Raw genomic sequence first — 23,035 nt, forward strand, 5'->3', positions numbered from 1 at the left:
AAAAGCAGTGTAACCAAGTGACTCTGAAACGGAAGTTTTACCGGCGGTCATGGATGTTCCACTTAGCAGCAGAAGCTGTCTGGCAGTATTCTCATAGGTGTTTATGAGGCATCAGTAGTACAGGTAACTGTTCCTAAGTCACTATTTATTCTAAATGGTCAGATACACATGACTTTTAATCACTGGTCCTGCCCGAGTGGCGCAGCGGTCTAAGGCACTGCATCTCAGTGCTAAAGGCGTCACTACAGACCCTGGTTCGATTCCAGGCTGTATCACAAACGGCCATGATTGAGAGTCCCATAGGGCGGCGCAAATTGGCCCAGCGTGGTATGGGTTTGGCCGGGGTAGGCCGTCATTGTAAATAAGAATTTGTTCTTAACTGACTTGCCTAGTTAAATAACATAAAAAAACATTTCCATTTGGCACTAGTCATACACTTCACATTAAGGTTGGGGTAAGTTCAGTATCCAATTTAATCGAGTTAATTAATAAAAGTCAATGTTTAAGTCATGAATTAAATTTGTATTTGCTGAATTGACAACTGAACTGACCCTTCTTCATGTAGCCCTCGTCTCGGAGTAACGGAGAGACTTGCGGTGAAGTCACACAAGAAGATTCTGTGCCAAATCTCTGGAAGTTGACATTTTGGATTTAGAATGAGGAGTTGGTAATCCTATCGCTGTATAGAGGTGAACTGAGAGTTGTCAGGGAGAGAGAGAGGAGGCTAGCTGACTGTCAGTGGGCTTAGTTTAGTAAAGCAGCACTAAACTACTACCTCTATAGAGGACTAGTTCTGTGGTTAAACTACTACCTCTATAGAGGACTAGTTCTGTGGTTAAACTACTACCTCTATAGAGGACTAGTTCTGTGGTTAAACTACTACCTCTATAGAGGACTAGTTCTGTGGTTAAACTACTACCTCTATAGAGGACTAGTTCTGTGGTTAAACCACTACCTCTATAGAGGACTAGTTCTGTGGTTAAACTTCAACCACACACCCTGACTACCCCCGCACCCCAGTGGCGCCCTCCCTCCCTCCCTCCCTCCCTCCCTCCCTCCCTCCCTCCCTCCCTCCCTCCCTCCCTCCCTCCCTCCATGTGAATCTGTCTCTATGGAATCTGTCGCTCATCCTTTCATCCAGGCCTCCACTAGGACACCCTCCACCTCCTCTCTCTGTGTCTCAGCCACTGGTCATTATGCAGACCGTAGCGAGTTATAACGGAGACTATTTTTCATGCTACAGCAGTCCTCCTCATTATCCTCTCATTTGCATTGCAAACTGTTACTACAAACTCTGTATCCCTGTGTCAGGCTACAATCTGCATAGCCTAATTTCCTCGCAGTGATGAATCTCTTCCGAGACATTATTGAGAAAAACTCCTGTGTCATTCCATTGAAGCCAGTGATAAAGGAACTTTTACAGAGTTATTGTTTAAGCTGCCCACGTGGTTTACAGTAGTTTAGACGTGATAAGAGCTTTCAAGTAAAGCTACCCACATGGTTTACAGTAGTTTAGACGTGATAAGAGCTTTCAAGTTAAGCTACCCACGTGGTTTACAGTAGTTTAGACGTGATAAGAGCTTTCAAGTTAAGCTACCCACGTGGTTTACAGTAGTTTAGACGTGATAAGAGCTTTCAAGTGAACAACGTAACAGTGAACACCACACCCCCAAAAATTATGCAATGGATGTTTTTAACACATTATATAAATAATTGTGAAAATTAAATAGAGTTTACATTAAATAATACATGTTGAAAATGGTACAAGGCTTGGTCACCACAGAGTTAGTTACCGTAAATACTGTAAGAGGTGAGTAACACTGAAGTGATGGTGATGCAATATCTACAATATGTAGCTCCTTTGTGAGGAACATTTCAACATACATTAGTGGTTGGTTGTCTTTCCATCTCTCTCTCTCTCCAGTTCATTTTGTCGCAACAACAGTCATGCAAAACACTGTGCTCGGTATAACACCCCTAGTCGACACGCTTCTGCCTGTCCGTCTGCGTTCCTCATCGTGGTTCCCTCGTACCGTCCTGAGAGTCCTGACACCATCCATGTCTGTGTAGAGAACAGTACATATGGTCATACTGCCTCCATATTGTGTGGTTCCTCGATGCTCCTTTCACAAACACCACCACCGCTGCCAGTCCAGCTTATGTACAGCGTCAGAGGTTAACATGGCTAGCACTGGTCTTTACCTAGAGCAGTTATTACTGTTGTTACTGTACCAGTTAGGGGCTAGAGTGGAGATAAGGAGGTGGAGCCTGGTAGTGTGTTGGTTGGTGGCACTCTGAGTAGGGTCTGCTAGCTCCTTCTCTGGAGAACGCTAGCTAGTTAGCTAGTTAGCGCAGGTGATGGATGGTGGGATGTCGTGGGGAGGGGGTTTTGGGGAGGCTCTCGTGACTGTTTGAAGGACTGAGGAAGGGACAGAGGAACCGGAGAAGGCTGGGTACTGGCTGGTCCAGGAGCTGGAGGAAGGTGGGTTGGGACCTCACTTCTATACCACTGTGTTCCTCTGTCGGTACGGGGGAGGGGGCAGAACCGTGCCCGGCTTGGGATTGGACGAGAACTCTGATAGGTACTCGGGGGTTTCGGCCACCACCGGCCTGATGCAGCCATTCCGTTTGTAGAACAACTTTCCATTGGTGGTTCCCGCCTCAAGGGTGCTGCCTGCCTGGTTTGTAGCGCTGTTCAACGGCTTGGGTGGCAGGCTGTGCTGCCAGTACTCTGGATTGTCAAAGGTCACCTTGAGCTTCTTGCCTGCTGGTTTGCCTCCCGCCTGGTGCCCCTGTCCCTGCTTCAGTACACTGCCAGGGTGGGTGGTGTGCCCCTGGTAGGCTGGTATAACACTTCTCTGGTCCTCGGGCGCTGATGTGGAAATGGGACCTTTCTTGACACTTGACCTTTCAGGGTGGTAAACCTGGGTGGCAGAGGGCCCACCACCACACTGGATTAGGTGGGACTGGTGTCCCTGAAGGCCCAGGTGGGTCCGTTGTGGTGAGTTGCCAGATAGGGCCGAGTGGCCAGGTTTGACACCAACACTGTGGAGCTTGTGAATGTGGTGACCCGGCGGTGGGTGATGGCAGCCTCCCTGCAGCCCAGAAGGGGAGCTCTCTGTCGGTACAACGGGGTAGTAAGGAAGGCCAGTCTGGATGGTGAGTTGGGGATAGGAGCCTGTACTGATAGTCGAGGCTGTACTCTGCGATGGGAGACCACCGTTCTTTCTCAGGACCAGGTCTCCCGGGTTGTGGAAGGTGTTGAGGTAGAGAGGCTCGTTGATGTACTCGTCTTCGGCCCCCGTGGGCTTGCTGTTGGGTGTGCTGTGGTAGGCCGGGTTGTCCAGCGCGTGGACCTCGCCATTCTTGCGCCGCGCCACGAATGGGTTCTCCTCGATCGGTTTCAGATAGTCTAGAGAGAAGGAGAGAGAGAGATAGAGATAGAGAGAAAGAAAGAGATAAAACAATAAATAACGTGAGAGAGAGAGAGAGAAAGAAGAGCAAGAGAGAGAAAATGAGAAGAGGATAGTTCACCAAAGATCACTGAGCAGATCCACATCAAGGCCTGAAGGCCACCTTGCCAACCCTTTCCTTGGCAGTCTCCTCTCCCAGCAGCCTGAGGGGAACCAGCAGCTCCAGTTCTGTACTGCTGCCTGACAGACACTATAATAGTATGGGGTGGAATCTATCTGTTTCACACTCCTCCACTCTTCCACTCCTCTACCCCTCCACTCCACTCCTCTACCCCATCCACTCCACTCCTCTACCCCTCCACTCCACTCCTCTACCCCATCCACTCCACTCCTCTACCCCATCCACTCCACTCCTCTATCCCTCTACCCCTCCACTCCTCTATCCCTCTACCCCTCCACTCCTCTACCCCTCCACTCCACTCCTCTACCCCATCCACTCCACTCCTCTACCCCTCCACTCCACTCCTCTACCCCATCCACTCCACTCCTCTATCCCTCTACCCCTCCACTCCTCTATCCCTCTACCCCTCCACTCCTCTACCCCTCCACTCCACTCCTCTACCCCTCCACTCCACTCCTCTACCCCTCCACTCCACTCCTCTACCCCTCCACTCCACTCCTCTACCCCATCCACTCCACTCCTCTATCCCTCTACCCCTCCACTCCTCTATCCCTCTACCCCTCCACTCCTCTATCCCTCTACCCCACCACTCCTCTATCCCTCTACCCCTCCACTCCACTCCTCTACCCCTCCACTCCACTCCTCTATCCCTCTACCACACCACTCCACTCCTCTACCCCTCCACTCCACTCCTCTACCCCTCCACTCCACTCCTCTACCCCTCTACCCCTCCACTCCTCTATCCCTCTACCCCACCACTCCTCTATCCCTCTACCCCTCCACTCCACTCCTCTACCCCTCCACTCCACTCCTCTATCCCTCTACCACACCACTCCACTCCTCTACCCCTCCACTCCACTCCTCTATCCCTCTATCCCACTCCTCTACCCCTCCACTCCTCTATCCCTTTACCCCTCCACTCCACTACTCCAATCCTCTACCCCTCCACTCCACTCCTCTATCCCTCTACCCCACCACCCCACTCCTCTACCCCTCCACTCCACTCCTCTACCCCTCCACTCCACTCCTCTACCCCTCCACTCCTCCACCCCTCTAACCCTCCACTCCACTCATCTACCCATCCACCCCTCCACTCCATTCCTCCACCCCTCCATTCCTCCATTCCCCTACTCCACTCTGGTGCTCAACCGCCACTCCACTCCTCTACTCCTCCACCCCTCCACTCATCCACTCATCCACTCCTCCACTCCTCCACCCCTCCACTCCTCCACTCCTTTACTCCTCCACTCCTCTACTCCTCCACCCCTCCACCCCTCCACTCATCCACTCCTCCACCCCTCCACTCCTTTACTACTCCACTCCTCTACTCCTCCACTCCACTCCTCCACTCCACTCCTCTACCCCTCCACCCCTCCACTCCTCTACCCCTCCCCTCCTCTACTCATCTACCCCTCCACTCCACTCCCCCTCCACTCCACTCCTCTATCCCTCTACCACACCACTCCACTCCTCTACCCCTCCACTCCACTCCTCTATCCCTCTACCCCACTCCTCCACTCCTCTACCCCTCCACTCCTCTATCCCTTTACCCCTCCACTCCACTCCTCCACTCCTCTACCCCTCCACTCCACTCCTCTATCCCTCTACCCCTCCACTCCACTCCTCTACCCCTCCACTCCTCCACCCCTCCACTCCTCTACCCCTCCATTCCTCCATTCCCCTACTCCACTCTGGTGCTCAACCGTCACTCCACTCCTCTACTCCTCCACTCCTCCACCCCTCCACTCATCCACTCCTCTACCCCTCCACTCCTCCACTCCTCTACTCCTCCACTCCTCGACTCCTCCACTCCACTCCTCTACCCCTCCACCCCTCCACTCCTCTACCCCTCTACTCCTCCACTCCTCTACCCCTCTACTCCTCCACTCATCCGCCCCTCCACCCCTCCACTCCTCCACTCCTCCACTCCTCCACTCCTCTACCCCTCCACTCCTCTACCCCTCCACTCCTCTATCCCTCTACCCCACCACCCCACTCCTCTACCCCTCCACTCCACTCCACTCCTCTACCCCTCTACCCCTCCACTCCACTCCACTCCTCTACCCCTCCACTCCTCCACCCCTCCACTCCTCTACCCCTCCATTCCTCCATTCCCCTACTCCACTCTGGTGCTCAACCGTCACTCCACTCCTCTACTCCTCCACTCCTCCACCCCTCCACTCATCCACTCCTCCACTCCTCCACTCCTCTACTCCTCCACTCCTCCACTCCTCCACTCCACTCCTCTACCCCTCCACTCCTCTACCCCTCCACTCCTCCACTCCTCTACTCCTCTACCCCTCCACTCCTCTACCCCTCTACCCCTCCACTCCTCCACTCCTCTACCCCTCTACTCCTCCACTCCTCTACCCCTCTACTCCTCCACTCATCCACTCCTCTACCCCTCCACTCCACTCCTCCACCCCTCCACTCCACTCCTCCACTCCTCCTACCCCTCCGCCCCTCCACCCCTCCGCCCCTCCACTCCTTCAGACCCTGACACTGCATCAGTTTTGTTTCTCTGGTTTTAGTTTTATTTCCAGCTTCTCCACAAATCAAAGTTGCATGAGACTGACAGAGTGAAAACAGCCTATGATCAAAGCCTGAAGTAGTAATATCTAAGCTAAAGCTGGTGTTTACAATGCTCAGAGTCAGCGAACAATATAATGGCAATCTAAAGATGTAGAACAATGTAGAATCATACTGTTATGCTAAAACTAGTACAGTAGGCTATTGTCCAGAGAGGTTAGAGACAGAGGTACAGTGACTATAGTAGTGAATGAAGGTTTTGAATGAAGTGGTGCAGGCCCTACCACTACAGAGCAAGACACTACCCCTGCTACAGAAAACTAGGTCCTGTTAAACTGGTGTTAAACTGGTGTTGAACTGTTGAAGTGTTCTGTTTTTCCACCCGGCTTCAAAGGATCAAACAAAGCTACGCTCTTTTCACTGAGCCCTCATAGGAGTAACTGGTTGAACTGACAAGCTGTCTTACGTCTAGTAAGTGTCTCCTAGCTTCAGGCGTGTCTAGACGTTGACTCTTAGGTCTAGATCTGTCTAGGATCTAGGCTTGGGTTTCCAGGACACAGATAAGCCTAGCTATTCCAATGGAGATTCTTCATTGTGCATGTTTTTTAGTTCAGGACTAAGCCAGCCACAGATGGTCTACCTACCTGATGAGGTCTTATCCTTCATGGGGGTCATGTAGCCATCCTCGTCCGTGTCCCCCCGGGGCCCCACACCCCGGTCCCCCAGGAACACGGTAGGGTCGGCACTGTAGCGCTGCCCGTTGTTGTCCTCTGCCCCGGGCCTTGTCTGGGTCTTCTTCTTGTGCAGCGTGCCGTTGCAGCGCTGGTCCTCCAGGGCGTCCAGGGCTGCCCCCTGCGTACCTGCAGGATCTGGAGAGGAGACACAAGCCGGGGACGCTCCCGATGCCAGGCCCTCCTCAGGGGTCGAGCCTGAACCGTCCCGGTACCCAAACTGGTTCTGGGGAAAGAGGGGAGAAGGGACAATGTGAGAGGAACACATTAACTCCAATGTAGGAGGACTAACGCTAATTTTACAAAGCCGCTCTTACAAATCAAGGATGTTTTTCATTTATTTAATCTAGTTTATTATTCTCATTGAGATGAACATCTCTTACAAGAGAGGACCTGTATAGTTACTCTGAAATCAAATCTGGACCAGAGTTACGAGAGAAAACATTTGATTCCATGAACCAACATGTGAATTAAATGTATCTGTGGCTGATTTCCAGGGTATAGTTTGGTTCAAAGGTCTCTAAGAAAGAAGGAGGAAAAAACAGAGTTGGTATTTAAAAACCTGACCCCTAGGAACAACAACAATAACAACAACAAACATATTACATGACTTATAGGGCAAGTATATTTCCTGATATTTTCCAGGATAGCTCCAAGCTATTAGAGCTGGGCCAGCTTGCCAGAGTTTCTACTAGAAAGCGATTCACCTGCCCGCAATGTTTTACTGCTAATATTAGTCACCTTCTGGGAAGCCACAGAGGGAGAGAGAGGGGGGGGGGGAGAAATCCTGGGGGCCGGCCTCTCACTCCCACCCACCTATTCCCTCTGTCCTCTCTCCATCACTCCATCGCTCTGCAATCATCTCTTCTCCTCTCCTCCTCCAGCCCAACCTCTCTATTCATCCCTCTCTCCCGTCAAGTTTTTAAAAGGCCCCCATTATCCTCTCCTCCGGTGAGGTTCAATCAGAACAGCAAATTAGTCAGAATTAAACTCTGTCCCAAATGGCACCCTATTCCCTTTATAGTGCACTACTTCTGACCAGAACTCAAAACAACTCAAAAGAAGTGCACTGTATAGGCAAGGGGGGCCATTTGGGACACATCCTAGCTAGTCTATTTTATTCACTGTGCCAGCGGAGCCAGTGTTCCAATTCAAAGTGAACATATTTCACTTTGCAATTTTCTCCCATGACTCCCTGTCCTATTCATAGTCCTAGACTGTTTGACTGCATAATGAAAAAGTGTTTCAGTCAGAAGATTGACCTTTGACATATCAGATGTGTGGGTGCCTGTGTCCAGGTCCCCAGGGCCATGGCATGACCGCCAGCATGAGAGCACACGGGCACACAGTCAATATGAGATGCAGGAGCGTGGTCGAGGCAGAGCGGTGTCGAGCGGCAGTGTAAATAGCCAAGCCCAGGACTCATAGTCTCTGAGCAAACGGTGGCGGCGCTTTAGTAGAGAGGCTGCTATTTACACACGGAGGCCGGCGAAATGAAACAGGAGGCCTGGAGAGCGGATGGATAAAGAGGCCAGGGTCGGAGGTGACACACTGGGACACAGAGATGGAGAATAGCTGGAGGAGATATACTGGGATAGAGAGAGAGAGAGAGAGAGGGAGAGAGAGAGAGAGAGAGAGAGAGAGAGAGAGAGAGAGAACTGGAGGAGATATACTGGGACAGAGAGAGAGAGGGAGAAGAACTGAAGGAGATACACTGGGACAGAGAGAGAGGGAGAAGAACTGGAGGAGATACACTGGGACAGAGAGAGAGGGAGAAGAACAGGAGGAGATACACTGGGACAGAGAGAGAGAGGGAGAAGAACTGAAGGAGATACACTGGGACAGAGAGAGAGGGAGAAGAACTGGAGGAGATATACTGGGACAGAGTGAGAGGGAGAAGAACTGGAGGAGATACACTGGGACAGAGAGAGAGAGGGAAAAGAACTGAAGGAGATACACTGGGACAGAGAGAGAGGGAGAAGAACTGAAGGAGATACACTGGGACAGAGAGGGAGAAGAACTGAAGGAGATACACTGGGACAGAGAGAGAGAGAGAAGAACTGGAGGAAATACACTGGGACAGAGAGAGAGAGAGAAGAACTGGAGGAGATACACTGGGACAGAGAGAGAGGGAGAAGAACTGGAGGAGATATACTGGGACAGAGTGAGAGGGAGAAGAACTGGAGGAGATACACTGGGACAGAGAGAGAGGGAGAAGAACTGGAGGAGATATACTGGGACAGAGAGAGAGGGAGAAGAACTGGAGGAGATATACTGGGACAGAGTGAGAGGGAGAAGAACTGAAGGAGATACACTGGGACAGAGAGAGAGGGAGAAGAACTGGAGGAGATATACTGGGACAGAGTGAGAGGGAGAAGAACTGGAGGAGATACACTGGGACAGAGAGAGAGAGGGAAAAGAACTGAAGGAGATACACTGGGACAGAGAGAGAGGGAGAAGAACTGAAGGAGATACACTGGGACAGAGAGGGAGAAGAACTGAAGGAGATACACTGGGACAGAGAGAGAGAGAGAAGAACTGGAGGAAATACACTGGGACAGAGAGAGAGAGAGAAGAACTGGAGGAGATACACTGGGACAGAGAGAGAAGAACTGGAGGAGATATACTGGGACAGAGAGAGAGAGAGAAGAACTGGAGGAGATACACTGGGACAGAGAGAGAGAGAGAAGAACTGGAGGAGATACACTGGGACAGAGAGAGAGAAGAACTGAAGGAGATACACTGGGACAGAGAGAGAGAGAGAGAAGAACTGGAGGAGATACACTGGGACAGAGAGAGAGAGAGAAGAACTGGAGGAGATACACTGGGACAGAGAGAGAAGAACTGGAGGAGATATACTGGGACAGAGAGAGAGAGAGAAGAACTGGAGGAGATACACTGGGACAGAGAGAGAGAGAGAAGAACTGGAGGAGATACACTGGGACAGAGAGAGAGAGAGAAGAACTGGAGGAGATACACTGGGACAGAGAGAGAGAGAGAAGAACTGGAGGAGATACACTGGGACAGAGAGAGAGAGGGAGAAGAACTGGAGGAGATACACTGGGACAGAGAGAGAAGAACTGGAGGAGATATACTGGGACGAGAGAGAGAGAGAGAAGAACTGAAGGAGATACACTGGGACAGAGAGAGAGAGAGAGAGAAGAACTGGAGGAGATACACTGGGACAGAGAGAGAGGGAGAAGAACTGAAGGAGATATACTGGGACAGAGAGAGAGAGAGAAGAACTGGAGGAGATACACTGGGACAGAGAGAGAGAGAGAGAGAGAGAGAGAGAGAGAGGGAGAAGAACTGAAGGAGATACACTGGGACAGAGAGAGAGGGAGAAGGACTGTCTGGATGAATGGAAATCAGATGGAAGTGGAGGTAGGGTGTGTTACTTTCTGAGGCTGATAGGACATCGAGGAAAAGAGAGGAGGAATTACATCACAATTTACTTGTTGTGGATAGTATGTGTGTGTGGTTGTGTGTTAATTTGAGTGTGTGTGTGTGGATGTTTCTTTGCATGTGTGTGTCTGTGTGTGTGTGTGTGTGTGTGTGTGTGTGTGGATGTTTCTGTATGTGTGTGTGTGGGGGTGGCATTTCTGTGCATGTGTGTGTGTGTGTGGGGTGTTGTTTCTGTGCGTGTGTGTGTGTGTGTGTGTGTGTGTGTGTGTGTGTGTGTGTGTGTGTGTGTGTGTGTGTGTGTTTGTGTGTGTGCTTGCGTGCGTGCGTGCGTGCACAAGTGTGTGCTTCTACCTACCCTGTTGGAGTCGACGCGGAGCCTGGCTGTGTATGATAGTGGAGGCATGTTAAAGTGATGGGGAACCAGGTACTCCTCAGCATCCATAAAGTCCTCCACATCCTCCTCATCCAACAGGCTCTGGAAGAACTTACTGTCATTGGGGCTGGGCAGCTTCATACGGTCATCCCCCTGAGTTAAGAAACACAGATACACAACATCACATTACCGTCTACTGGGTTGTGTTCAGTAGAGCACACCGTAGCTAAATGTTTTGCTGCGCAACACCAACATTTGGGACGGTTGCGCTAACATATGCTAATGTTATTAGCATATCGTTGTAAGTAACAAGAACATTTCCCAGGACATAGACATGTCTTATATGGGCAGAAAGCTTCAATTATTGTTAATCTAACTGCACTGTCCAATTTACAGTAGCTATTACAGTGAAAAAATACCATGCTATTGTTTGTTTGAGGAGAGTGCACAACAACAAAAAACTTTTATAACGGCAACTGGTTTGATACATTCAACTCTGAAGATAAATAATGTACTTACATTCATTAATCTTGCTCCGATTTGTCATCCTGAGGGTCCCAGAGATAAAATGTAGCGTAGTTTTGTTTGATAAAATCAATTTTTATATTCAAATGTAGGAACTGGGTTCTAAAGCTTGAACGCCTGCTGTATCTGGCCCCACACCCACCCTGCCCGGCCATCTCGATGTGTCTTTTCTCACTAACTTTAAGCAGCAGCTATCTGAGCAGCTTACTGATCACTGCAGCTGTACACAGCCCATCTGTAAATAGCCCATCCAATCTACCTACCTCATCCCCATATTGTTTTTATTTACTTTTCTGCTCTTTTGTACACCATTATTTCTACTTGCACATCATCATCTGCTCATCTATCACTCCAGTGTTAATCTACTAAATTGTAATTACTTTGCTACTATGGCCTATTTATTGCCTTACCTCCTCATGCCATTTGCACACACTGTGTATAGGCTTTTTCTATTGTGTTATTGACTGTACATTTGTTTATTCCATGTGTAACTCCGTGTTGTTGTTTGTGTCGCACTGCTTTGCTTTATCTTGGCCAGGTTGCAGGTGTAAATGAGAACTTGTTCTGAGCTGGCCTACCTGGTTAAGATGAAAGGTGAAATCAAACAATAAAAATAAATAAAAGGGAAGCTAATTTTCCATCATATATGACTTTCCTGGGAGTGTGTAAACTGTATTACCATATCATTTTTGTATGTTCTCTATAGTTATGTACTTGAAAATGTATCAATTGACCAATTCGGCACATTTGGGCAGACTTGAAACAACATTTTCTGATGTATTGCAATGCGTCACTGGATCAGTCTGAAACTTTGCACATACACTGCTGCCATCTAGTGGCCAAAATCTAAATTGCGCCTAAACTGCAATATTATATTATGGCCTTTCTCTTGCATTTCAAAGAGGATAAATAAGTAAAAGAAAATCATTATTATATTTTCCCAGATTATATTCTCCTACAATAATTTCACATTTCCACTTCAAAGTGTTTCCTTTCAAATGGTATCAAGAATATGTGTATCCTTGCTTCAGGTCCTGAGCTACAGGCTGTTAGATTTGGGTATGTCGTTTTAGGCAAACATTGAAAAAAAGGGTCCCGATCCCAGCTTCTACCCCTGAACAGCTAATCAAATGGCTACCCAGACTATTTGCATTGTCATCGCCCCCCCACACCCCGCTGCTGCTACTCTCTGTTTATTATCTATGCATAGTCACTTTAACTCTACCTACATGTACATACTACCTCAATTACCTCGACTAACCTGTTCCCCCGCACATTGACTCTGTACCCCCTGTACAGAGCCTCGCTCTTGTTATTTTACTGCTGCTCTTTAATTAATTGTAATTTTTATTATATTTTTTACTTATCTATTTTCACTTAACAATTATTTTTCGTAAAACTGCATTGTTAGTTAAGGGCTTGTAAGTAAGCATTTCACTGTAAGGTATTCAGCGGATGTGAAAAATACAATTTGTTTTGATTTGATTTGGAATTGGTCAAGTTCAGGCAGAGTATGCCTCAACTGTCTACTTGCTCAACATGATCCTGCTTTTTACAATAGCTTGAGTCTGTTGTGGACATGTGCATTACACCAGAGTACGCAGATATGCAGAGTAAAAAGGAAATATTTAAGATCAGCGAACTGCAATACTCCTAAACAGGGTTTTCATGCATTTCTCAGGAGTGGACTGTACTGCCTTGTGTCTCATCCACCAGTAGATCAAACAGAGAGAGAGAGCAGGGCTGAGCCGTACCTGGATGACCAGGTATCTCTGGGGATCCCGGGCCATCCTACACAACTCTGCAGCCAGCTCCTTGAACTTGGGCCTGCTGTCTGCGTCTATCATCCAGCCTGGAAGAAAGGAGACACAGCTTGTTATAAAAGAACACGTTTGATTTAGATAGTAAGGAAAAAGAAAGGGATACAGATCAGGAGTAAAAACAGGGGATAGGCCTGGGGATGGAACCCCTACCTCAGGTAGTAACAACGTGTAGTAACAACGTCCTCTGAATGCTAAGGTGCCCTGTTGCTATCTCTAATACTGTGTACTGCTCATTCAGGCCCACTAAAAGGCTTTTAGTACGTTGTGTACATTTGAGTCCCAGAGGAATAGTGTTCACTGGTCACCATGGTGACTGCTGATACCAAATAACAGAATCACCCTGAATCTTAGAATAACATGAAATACCATTCAGTCATTGGCTGGCCTGAGACAATGTACAGTAGATAGTGTTAGAGAGAGAGAGGGAGAGAGAGAGAGAGAGAGAGATAGAGAGGGAGACAGAGAGAGAGAGGAAGAGAGAGAGACAAAGAGAGACAAAGAGAGAGGGAGAGATAAAGAAAGAGAGAGACAAAGAGAGAGAGAGAGAGAGAGAGAGAGAGAGAGAGAGACGTAACAGCGTCTACTGATCTTAGATCAGCTCTAATAAGTCTAGCTAGCGCTCCCCCCTCTCGCCCTCTCTCTCTCTTTCTCTCTCTCTCTCTTTCTTTCTCTCTCTTTCTCTCTCCCTCTCCCCCCTCTCTCTCTTTCTCTCTATCTCTCTTTCTTTCTCTCTCCTCTCCCCCTCTCTCTCTCTTTCTCTCTTTCTTTCCCTATCCCCCTCTCTCTATTTCTCTCTATCCTGCTTTCTTTCTCTCTCCTCTCCCTCTCCCCCTCTCTCTCTTTCTCTTTCTCCCTCTCTCCCTCGTTCTCTCATTTCCTTCCTTCCCCCTCCAACCAACACGCGGGCGCTGGCGCATTATCTAAATGTGCGGCAATTACGCAAGCAATCAACCCTCATTTAATCTCTAGCATTTTTTCCCCAGCCACGAAGGCGTGGGTGTTATGGCGAATCAAATCACAAACAACAGCTCAGAGTCAACATGTAATTAGAATGAATGCTCCCGTTAAGACGGAGGAGGCTTTTTCCCTCGCCAGCTGAGAGAAGAGAGAGGAGCCCTCCTAGGATTGACCTCCCAGCTAATTCTATCTCCTCTTAAATCTGTCATTAGTGTGTGTGTGTGTGTGTGTGTGTGTGTGTGTGTGTGTGTGTGTGTGTGTGTGTGTGTGTGTGTGTGTGTGTGTGTGTGTGTGTGTGTGTGTGTGTGTGTTTGTGCAAGAGTATGTGTGTGTGTGAGTGGGTTGGTGGGTGCACGTGCGTGTTCATGTTTCACTAAAACACATCTAAAGAAATGTTATTGGTCACATACACATATTTTAGCAGATGTTATTGTAGTGAAATGCTTGTATGAACACACACACACACACACACACACACACACACACACATATACAGACTCTCTCTCTCTGTTCATGTGGATGAAATGACAGGAGTGGGGCAGAGGGCGAGGAGCTGTCAGATGGAACAGGGAGGGTTGCTGCATTGCATTGTGGGTATGATGAGTGAGAGCGGGGGGGATTACAAATCTCTGGGGTGTCCAAGTCACTCAACATCACAGGGCATCTAGAGTGTGTTAGCACAGTGCAGTGTGCATGACTGCTACAGGTCACATTCACTGGATATTCTGTCTCTCTTTCTCACTCCTTCCCGCTCTCCTTCTCTTCCTGCCAGTCTTTATGAGTGCAATGGGGCGAGCAGAAGGGCGGTCGACCAGACAAGCTGTATCCTATATATATATCAGGCGGGCGGTCGACCAGACAAGCTGAATCATATATATATATATATATATATATATATATATATATATATATATATATATATATATATATATATAATACACAGTTGAAGTCGGAAGTTTACATACACTTAGTTTGGAGTCATTAAAACTCGTTTTTCAACCACTCCACAAATTTCTTCTTAACAAACTATAGTTTTGGCAAGTCGGTTAGGACATCTATTTTGTGCATGACACAAGTCATTTTTCCAACAATTGTTTACAGACAGATTATTTCACTTATAATTTACTGTATCACAATTCCAGTGGGTCAGAAGTTTACATACACTAAGTTGACTGTGCCTTTAAACAGCTTGGAAAATTCCAGAAAATTATGTCATGGCTTTAGAAGCTTCTGATAGGCTAATTGACATCATTTGAGTCAATTGGAGGTGTACCTGTGGATGCATTTCAAGGCCTACCTTCAAACTCAGTGCCTCTTTGCTTGACATCATGGGAAAATCAAAAGAAATCAGCCAAGACCTCAGAAAAAAATTGTAGACCTCCACAAGTCTGGTTCATCCTTGGGAGCAATTTCCAAACGCCTGTAGATACCACGTTCATCTGTACAAACAATAGTACGCAAGTATAAACACCATAGGACCATGCAGCCGTCATACCGCTCAGGAAGGAGACGTGTTCTGTCTCCTAGAGATGAACGTACTTTGGTGCAAAAAGTGCAAATCAATCCCAGAACATCAGCAAAGGACCTTGTGAAGATGCTGGAGGAAACAGGTACAAAAGTATCTATATCCACAGTAAAACGAGTCCTATAATGACATAACCTGAAACGCCACTCAGCAAGGAAGAAGCTACTGCTCCAAAACCGCCATTAAAAAGCCAGACTACTTCTCCAAAAAGTACGATCTTTGTCCCCATGTGCAGTTGCAAACTGTAGTTTGGCTTTTTTATGGCGGTTTTGGAGCAGTGGCTTCTTCCTTGCTGAGCAGCCTTTCAGGTTATGTCGATATAAGACTTGTTTTACTCTGGATATAGATACTTTTGTACCTGTTTCCTCCAGCATCTTCACAAGGTCCTTTGCTGTTGTTCTGGGATTGATTTGCACTCTAGGAGACAGAACACATCTCCTTCCTGAGCGGTATGACAGCTGCATGGTCCCATGGTGTTTATACTTGCGTACTATTGTTTGTACAGATGAACGTGGTACCTTCAGGCATTTGGAAATTGCTCCCAAGGATGAACCAGACTTGTGGAGGTCTAAAAAAAAAATTCAGAGGTCTTGGCTGATTTCTTTTGATTTTCCCATGATGTCACGCAAAGAGGCACTGAGTTTGAAGGTAGGCCTTGAAATGCATCCACAGGTACACCTCCAATTGACTCATTATGTCAATTAGCCTAACAGAAGCTTCTAAAACCATGACATAATTTTCTGGAATTTTCCAAGCTGTTTAAAGGCACAGTCAACTTAGTGTATGTAAACTTCTGACACACTGGATTTGTGATACAGTGAATTATAAGTGAAATAATGTGTCTGTAAACAATTGTTGGAAAAATTACTTGTGTCATGCAAGAAGTAGATGTCCTAACCGACCTGCCAAAACTACAGTTTGTTAACAAGAAATTTGTGGAATGGTTGAAAAATGAGTTTTAATGACTCCAACCTAAGTGTATGTAAACTTCTGACTTCAACTGTATCATACGTACATTTAACCATGACCATATAGACGTCTATGGTGCAGATGGGGGGCTGAGCTAGACGCTCGCCCTTCTCCAGGATGTCTGGGATCTCCCGCGTGGGGATGCCGTCATACGGCTTTCCTCCGAAAGTCATCAGCTCCCAGATAGTCACACCTGGAGAGAGAGAGAGAGAGAGAGAGAGAGAGAAGGGAGAGAGAGAGGGGGAGAGAGAGAGAGAGAGAGAGAGAGAGGGAGAGAGGGAGAGAGCGAGAGAGAGAGACAGAGAGAGAGAGAGTGAGAGAGAGAGAAAGGGAGAGAGAGGGGAAGAGAGAACACGAGAGAGGAGAGAGAGAGAGGGGAGAGAGCGAGAGAGAGAGAGAGAGAGAGCGAGAGAGAGAGAGAGAGAGAGAGAGAGAGAGAGAGAGAGAGAGAAGTGAGAGAGAGAGAGAGAGAGAGGGAGAGATTGAGAAAGAGAGAGAGAGAGAAAGTGAGAGAGAAGAGAAAGAGAGAAAGAGAGAGAAAGTGAGAGAGCGAGAGAGAGGAAGAGAGAGAAAGTGAGAGAGTGAGAGAGCGAGAGAGAGAGAGAGAGAGAGAGAGAGAGAGCGAGAGAAAGTGTGAGAGAAGAGAAAGAGAGAAAGAGAGAGAAAGTGAGAGAGCGAGAGAGAGAAAGAAAGAGAGAAAGAGAGAAAGAGAGAGAAAGTGAGAGTGAGAGAGAGAGAGAGAGAGAGAGAGAGAGAGAGCGAGAGAAAGTGTGTGTGAGAGAGAGAGAGAGAGAGAGAGAGAGAGAGAGAGAGTGTAATGTTTACTGTTCATTTTAATTGTTTATTTCAGTTTGTTTATTATCTACATTGCTCAAAAAAATAAAGGGAACACTAAAATAACACATTCTAGATCTGAATGAAAGAAATAATCTTATTAAATACTTTTTTCTTTACATAGTTGAATGTGCTGACAACAAAATCACACAAAAAAACCCAATGGAAATCCAATTTATCAACCCATGGAGGTCTGGATTTGGAGTCACACTCAAAATTAAAGTGGAAAACCACACTACAGGCTGATCCAACTTTGATGTAATGTCCTTAAAACAAGTCAAAATGAGGCTCAGTAGTGTGTGTGGCCTCCACGTGCCTGTATGACCTCCCTACAACGCCTGGGCATGCTCCTGATGAGGTGGCGGATGGTCTCCCGAGGGATCTCCTCCCAGACCTGGACTAAAGCATCCGCCAACTCCTGGACAGTATGTGGTGCAACGTGGCGTTGGTGGATGGAGCGAGACATGATGTCCCAGATGTGCTCATTTGGATTCAGGTCTGGGGAACGGGCGGGCCAGTCCATAGCATCAATGCCTTCCTCTTGCAGGAACTGCTGACACACTCCAGCCACATGAGGTCTAGCATTGTCTTGCATTAGGAGGAACCCAGGGCCAACCGCACCAGCATATGGTCTCACAAGGGGTCTGAGGATCTCATCTCGGTACCTAATGGCAGTCAGGCTACCTCTGGCGAGCACATGGAGGGCTGTGCGGCCCCCCAAAGAAATGCCACACCATGACTGACCCACCGCCAAACCGGTCATGCTGGAGGATGTTGCAGGTAGCAGAACGTTCTCCACGGCGTCTTCTGACTCTGTCACGTCTGTCACGTCCTCAGTGTGAACCTGCTTTCATCTGTGAAGAGCACAGGGCGCCAGTGGCGAATTTGCCAATCTTGGTGTTCTCTGGCAAATGCCAAACGTCCTGCACGGTGTTGGGCTGTAAGCACAACCCCCACCTGTGGACGTCGGGCCTTCATACCACCCTCATGGAGTCTGTTTCTGACCGTTTGAGCAGACACATGCACATTTGTGGCCTGCTGGAGGTCATTTTGCAGGGCTCTGGCAGTGCTTCTCCTGCTCCTCCTTGCACAAAGGCGGAGGTAGCGGTCCTGCTGCTGGGTTGTTGCCCTCCTACGGCCTCCTCCACGTCTCCTGATGTACTGGCCTGTCTCCTGGTAGTGCCTCCATGCTCTGGACACTACACTGACAGACACAGCAAACCTTCTTGCCACAGCTCGCATTGATGTGCCATCCTGGATGAGCTGCACTACCTGAGCCACTTGTGTGGGTTGTAGACTCCGTCTCATGCTACCACTAGAGTGAAAGCACCGCCAGCATTCAAAAGTGACCAAAACATCAGCCAGGAAGCATAGGAACTGAGAAGTGGTCTGTGGTCTCCACCTGCAGAACCACTCCTTTATTGGGGGTGTCTTGCTTATTGCCTATAATTTCCACCTGTTGTCTATTACATTTGCACAACAGCATGTGAAATGTATTGTCAATCAGTGTTGCTTCCTAAGTGGACAGTTTGATTTCACAGAAGTGTGATTGACTTGGAGTTACATTGTGTTGTTTAAGTGTTCCCTTTATTTTTTTGAGCAGTATATTTCACTTGCTTTGGCAACGTTAACATATGTTTCCCATGTCAATAAAGCCCTTACATTGAAATTGTATTGAATTGAAAGAGAGAGAGAAAACAAAAGACAGAAAATGAGGGAGAGAGAGATAGGTAAAGAGAGAGAGGAAGAAAGCAAATAAGATAGAAAGAAAGAGAAAACGAGAGGGAAAGAGAATGAGAGAAAAAGGAGAAACAGGAAGTCAGGTCATTTTGGCTAATGATGCGTCTAGTATCGTTTGTTTGTAATGTCACACGTACCGTAGCTCCACACATCACTCTGGTGTGTGAACTTCCTGTAGTGAATACACTCCAACGCCATCCACTTAATGGGCATCTAGAGAGTAGAGAGAGAGAGAAAGGGAGAGAGAGAGAAAGAGCGGGGGGAGGGGGGTGAGAGTGAGAGAGAGAGAACAAGAGTAAGAGAGCGAGAAGGGGATGAGAGAGAGAGAGAGAGCGAGAGAGGGAGAGAGAGAGAAAGAGAGAGAGAGAGACAAAGGGAGAGGTGGAGAGACAGAGAGAGAAAGAGAAGGATTATTCACTCTAGCGCACTGAAGACACAAATGTCAAGAGAGAACAGACAAGTGTTAGTGAATGTTTCCTCTCTGACCTAAAACTCTCTGATTCATCATCATTTATCAGATGTAAAGGTTGTGATGGGTCTATGTAGAACAATAGATTCTCTGTTTTCATATTCCTGGTAGAACTGACCTTAAGACTTCTAACAGTTAATACCATCTATGTTCTAATCCTAGTCAACAATTGAGTAGCCTCATTCCATTACGTTCCATTCATATCCATGGCAGGAATTGAAATGAAATGAAACAAGTCTTCAAAATATGAAGGTCAGCTTTCATTATGTGCATGATCTTGGATCCAAGACTGACTTCTGCATGTTGCAAGGCATTTTCTGGAATGGACAGGGATATGCCAGTGTAACACTTGTTACAGTGGAATGTACAACGTGTCAACATTGGCCGTCATAGCAACCAGTACCACATCATGTGATTTTCTTCTGGACTGGAGAACCCAATTTCCCCCTGCAGGTAGGTACACCGTGGAAATCTATTACCTACTAGAACATGACCGGTATTACATATCCTGTCTATATTAACTGGGTTTCATCTCTCACTCTCTTCTCTACTGCAACTCCAAGAGGAAAATGAAACACACTTGTTTTCAATGGTATACAGTGCATTCGGAAAAGTATTCAGACCCCTTGACTTTTTCCACATTTTGTGACGTTACAGCCTTATTCTAAATTAATAAAAAAATGTTCTTCCTCATCCATCTACACACAATACCCCATCATGACATCAAAATACCCCATCATGACATCAAAATACCCCATCATGACATCACAATACCCCATCATGACGAAGTGAAAACAGGTTTATAGACATTTTTGCAAATGTATTAAAATAAAAATGGTTGCTGATAATGGGCCTCTGTATGCCTATGTAGATATTCCATAAAAAATCTGCCATTTCCAGCTACAATAGTCATTTACAACATTAACGATGCCTACACTGTATATCTGATCAATTTGATGTCTTTCAAAAACAAGGACATTTCTAAATGACCCCAAACTTTTAAACTGTGGTGTTTATATTAATCAATGGATTCTGGGTACCGTCGCAACACATGCACACACACACACACACACACACACACACACACACACACACACACACACACACACACACACACACACACACACACACACACACCTTGCCCCCATCTGCGTTGTACTCTTTCTCGTCGACGTCCAGCAGTCTGGCCAGGCCAAAGTCAGTGATCTTGATGTGATTGGGGGACTTGACCAGAACATTACGTGCTGCCAGATCTCTGTGGACCAGCCTTCTCTCCTCCAGATACATCATACCCTGGGATGGTGGCAGAGAGAGAGAGAGAGAGAGAGAGAGAGAGAGAGAGAGAGAGAGAAAGAGAGAGGAGGGAGAGAGAGAGGGAGAGAGAGAGGGCGAGAGATAGCGAGAGGAGAGAGAGGAGGGGGAGGAGAGAGAGAGGAGGGAGAGAGAGGAGGGAGAGAGAAGCGAGAGTAGAGAGAGAGGGGGGAGGAGAGAGAGAGATAGGAAAGAGGAGATAGAAAGACAGAGAGGGAGAGAGAGAGACAAATAGAGAGAGAGGGGGGAGAGGAGAGGAGAGATAGAGATAGGATAGAGGATATAGAGAGAGATAGACAGTGAGAGATGGAGGGAGAGAGCGAGAGAGGGAGAGACAAATAGAGATAGAGAGATTGACAGCGAGAGAGGGAGGGAGAGAGAAATACACAATTTTTCTGATTACGTATTTCCATTTCCATCACAATCATCATCATCACAATCATTATCGTCACAATCATTATCATCATCAACATCAACACCACCACCACCATCATCACCACCATCATTCTCTCTTCTCCCTACCCTGCACTGTTCTCCCTGCCCTGGTCTGCCGGCCCTGCCCAGGTCTCCCTGCCCTGCCCTGCTCTGTACTGTTCTCCCAGCCCTGTTCTGCCCTGCCCTGTACTGTTCTCCCTGCCCTGCCCTGCCCTGCCCTGCCCTGCCCTGCCCTGCCCTGCCCTGCCCTGCCCAGCCCTGTTCTTCCTGCCCCGCCCTGCCCTGCCCTGCCCTGCCCTGTTCTCCCTGCCCTGCCCTGCCCTGTTCGCCCTACCCTGCCCTGTTCTCCCTACCCTGCCCTGCCCTGTTCGCCCTACCCTGCCCTGTTCTCCCTACCCTGCCCTGCCCTGTTCGCCCTACCCTGCCCTGCGCTGTTCTCCCTGCCCTGTTCTCCCTGCCCTGTTCTCCCTGCCCTGTTCTCCCTGCCCTGTTCTCCCTACCCTACCCTGCCCTGTTCTCCCTACCCTGCCCTGCCCTGTTCTCCCTGCCCTGCCCAGCCATGCCCTGCCCTGTTCTCCCTGCCCTGCCCTGTTCTCCCTGCCCTGCCCTGTTCTCCCTGCCCTGTTCTCCCTGCCCTGTTCTCCCTGCCCTGCCCTGCCTGACAGACTGGGACAGGAGGTGTGTTAGGGAGAGTGACCCTGACAGACTGGGACAGGAGGGTGTTAGGGAGAGTGACCATGACAGACTGGGACAGGAGGTGTGTTAGGGAGAGTGACCCTGACAGACTGGGACAGGAGGTGTGTTAGGGAGAGTGACCCTGACAGACTGGGACAGGAGAGGTGTTAGGGAGAGTGACCCTGGCAGACTGAGACAGGAGGTGTGTTAGGGAGAGTGACCCTGACAGACTGGGACAGGAGGTGTGTTAGGGAGAGTGACCATGACAGACTGGGACAGGAGGTGTGTTAGGGAGAGTGACCCTGACAGACTGGGACAGGAGGTGTGTTAGGGAGAGTGACCCTGACAGACTGGGACAGGAGGTGTGTTAGGGAGACTGACCCTGACAGACTGGGACAGGAGGTGTGTTAGGGAGAGTGACCCTGACAGACTGGGACAGGAGGTGTGTTAGGGAGAGTGACCATGACAGACTGGGACAGGAGATGTGTTACGGAGAGTGACCCTGACAGACTGGGACAGGAGGTGTGTTAGGGAGAGTGACCCTGACAGACTGGGACAGGAGAGGTGTTAGGGAGAGTGACCCTGGCAGACTGAGACAGGAGGTGTGTTAGGGAGAGTGACCCTGACAGACTGGGACAGGAGGTGTGTTAGGGAGAGTGACCATGACAGACTGGGACAGGAGGTGTGTTAGGGAGAGTGACCCTGACAGACTGGGACAGGAGGTGTGTTAGGGAGAGTGACCCTGACAGACTGGGACAGGAGAGGTGTTAGGGAGAGTGACCCTGGCAGACTAAGACAGGAGGTGTGTTAGGGAGAGTGACCCTGACAGACTGGGACAGGAGGTGTGTTAGGGAGAGTGACCCTGCAGACTGGGACAGGAGGTGTGTTAGGGAGAGTGACCATGACAGACTGGGACAGGAGGTGTGTTAGGGAGAGTGACCCTGACAGACTGGGACAGGAGGTGTGTTAGGGAGAGTGACCCTGACAGACTGGGACAGGAGGGGTGTTAGGGAGAGTGACCCTGGCAGACTGAGACAGGAGGTGTGTTAGGGAGAGTGACCCTGACAGACTGGGACAGGAGGTGTGTTAGGGAGAGTGACCATGACAGACTGGGACAGGAGGTGTGTTAGGGAGAGTGAC

General features: G+C 48.5%; 1 protein-coding gene across 1 annotated transcript in view; it reads right to left on the reverse strand.

Annotated features, from left to right (window-relative positions):
- Nucleotides 1–1,080: 1,080 nt before the first annotated feature.
- Nucleotides 1,081–23,035, reverse strand: part of LOC106574937 (receptor tyrosine-protein kinase erbB-4) — a 534,764-nt gene continuing 512,809 nt past the window's right edge. Inside the window, exons 21-27 of the mRNA XM_082963634.1 lie at nt 20,612–20,767; nt 19,143–19,218; nt 16,478–16,624; nt 12,912–13,009; nt 10,615–10,785; nt 6,768–7,080; nt 1,081–3,412 (exon numbers count right to left, since the gene is read on the reverse strand). Coding sequence (XP_082819760.1) covers nt 2,502–3,412; nt 6,768–7,080; nt 10,615–10,785; nt 12,912–13,009; nt 16,478–16,624; nt 19,143–19,218; nt 20,612–20,767 — 1,872 coding nt within the window. The 3' untranslated portion in view covers nt 1,081–2,501. The remainder of the gene's footprint in view (nt 3,413–6,767; nt 7,081–10,614; nt 10,786–12,911; nt 13,010–16,477; nt 16,625–19,142; nt 19,219–20,611; nt 20,768–23,035) is intronic.

This window comes from Salmo salar, chromosome 17 (genome assembly GCF_965601325.2).
Source record: "Salmo salar chromosome 17, fSalSal1, whole genome shotgun sequence".
Classification (NCBI taxonomy): domain Eukaryota; kingdom Metazoa; phylum Chordata; class Actinopteri; order Salmoniformes; family Salmonidae; genus Salmo; species Salmo salar.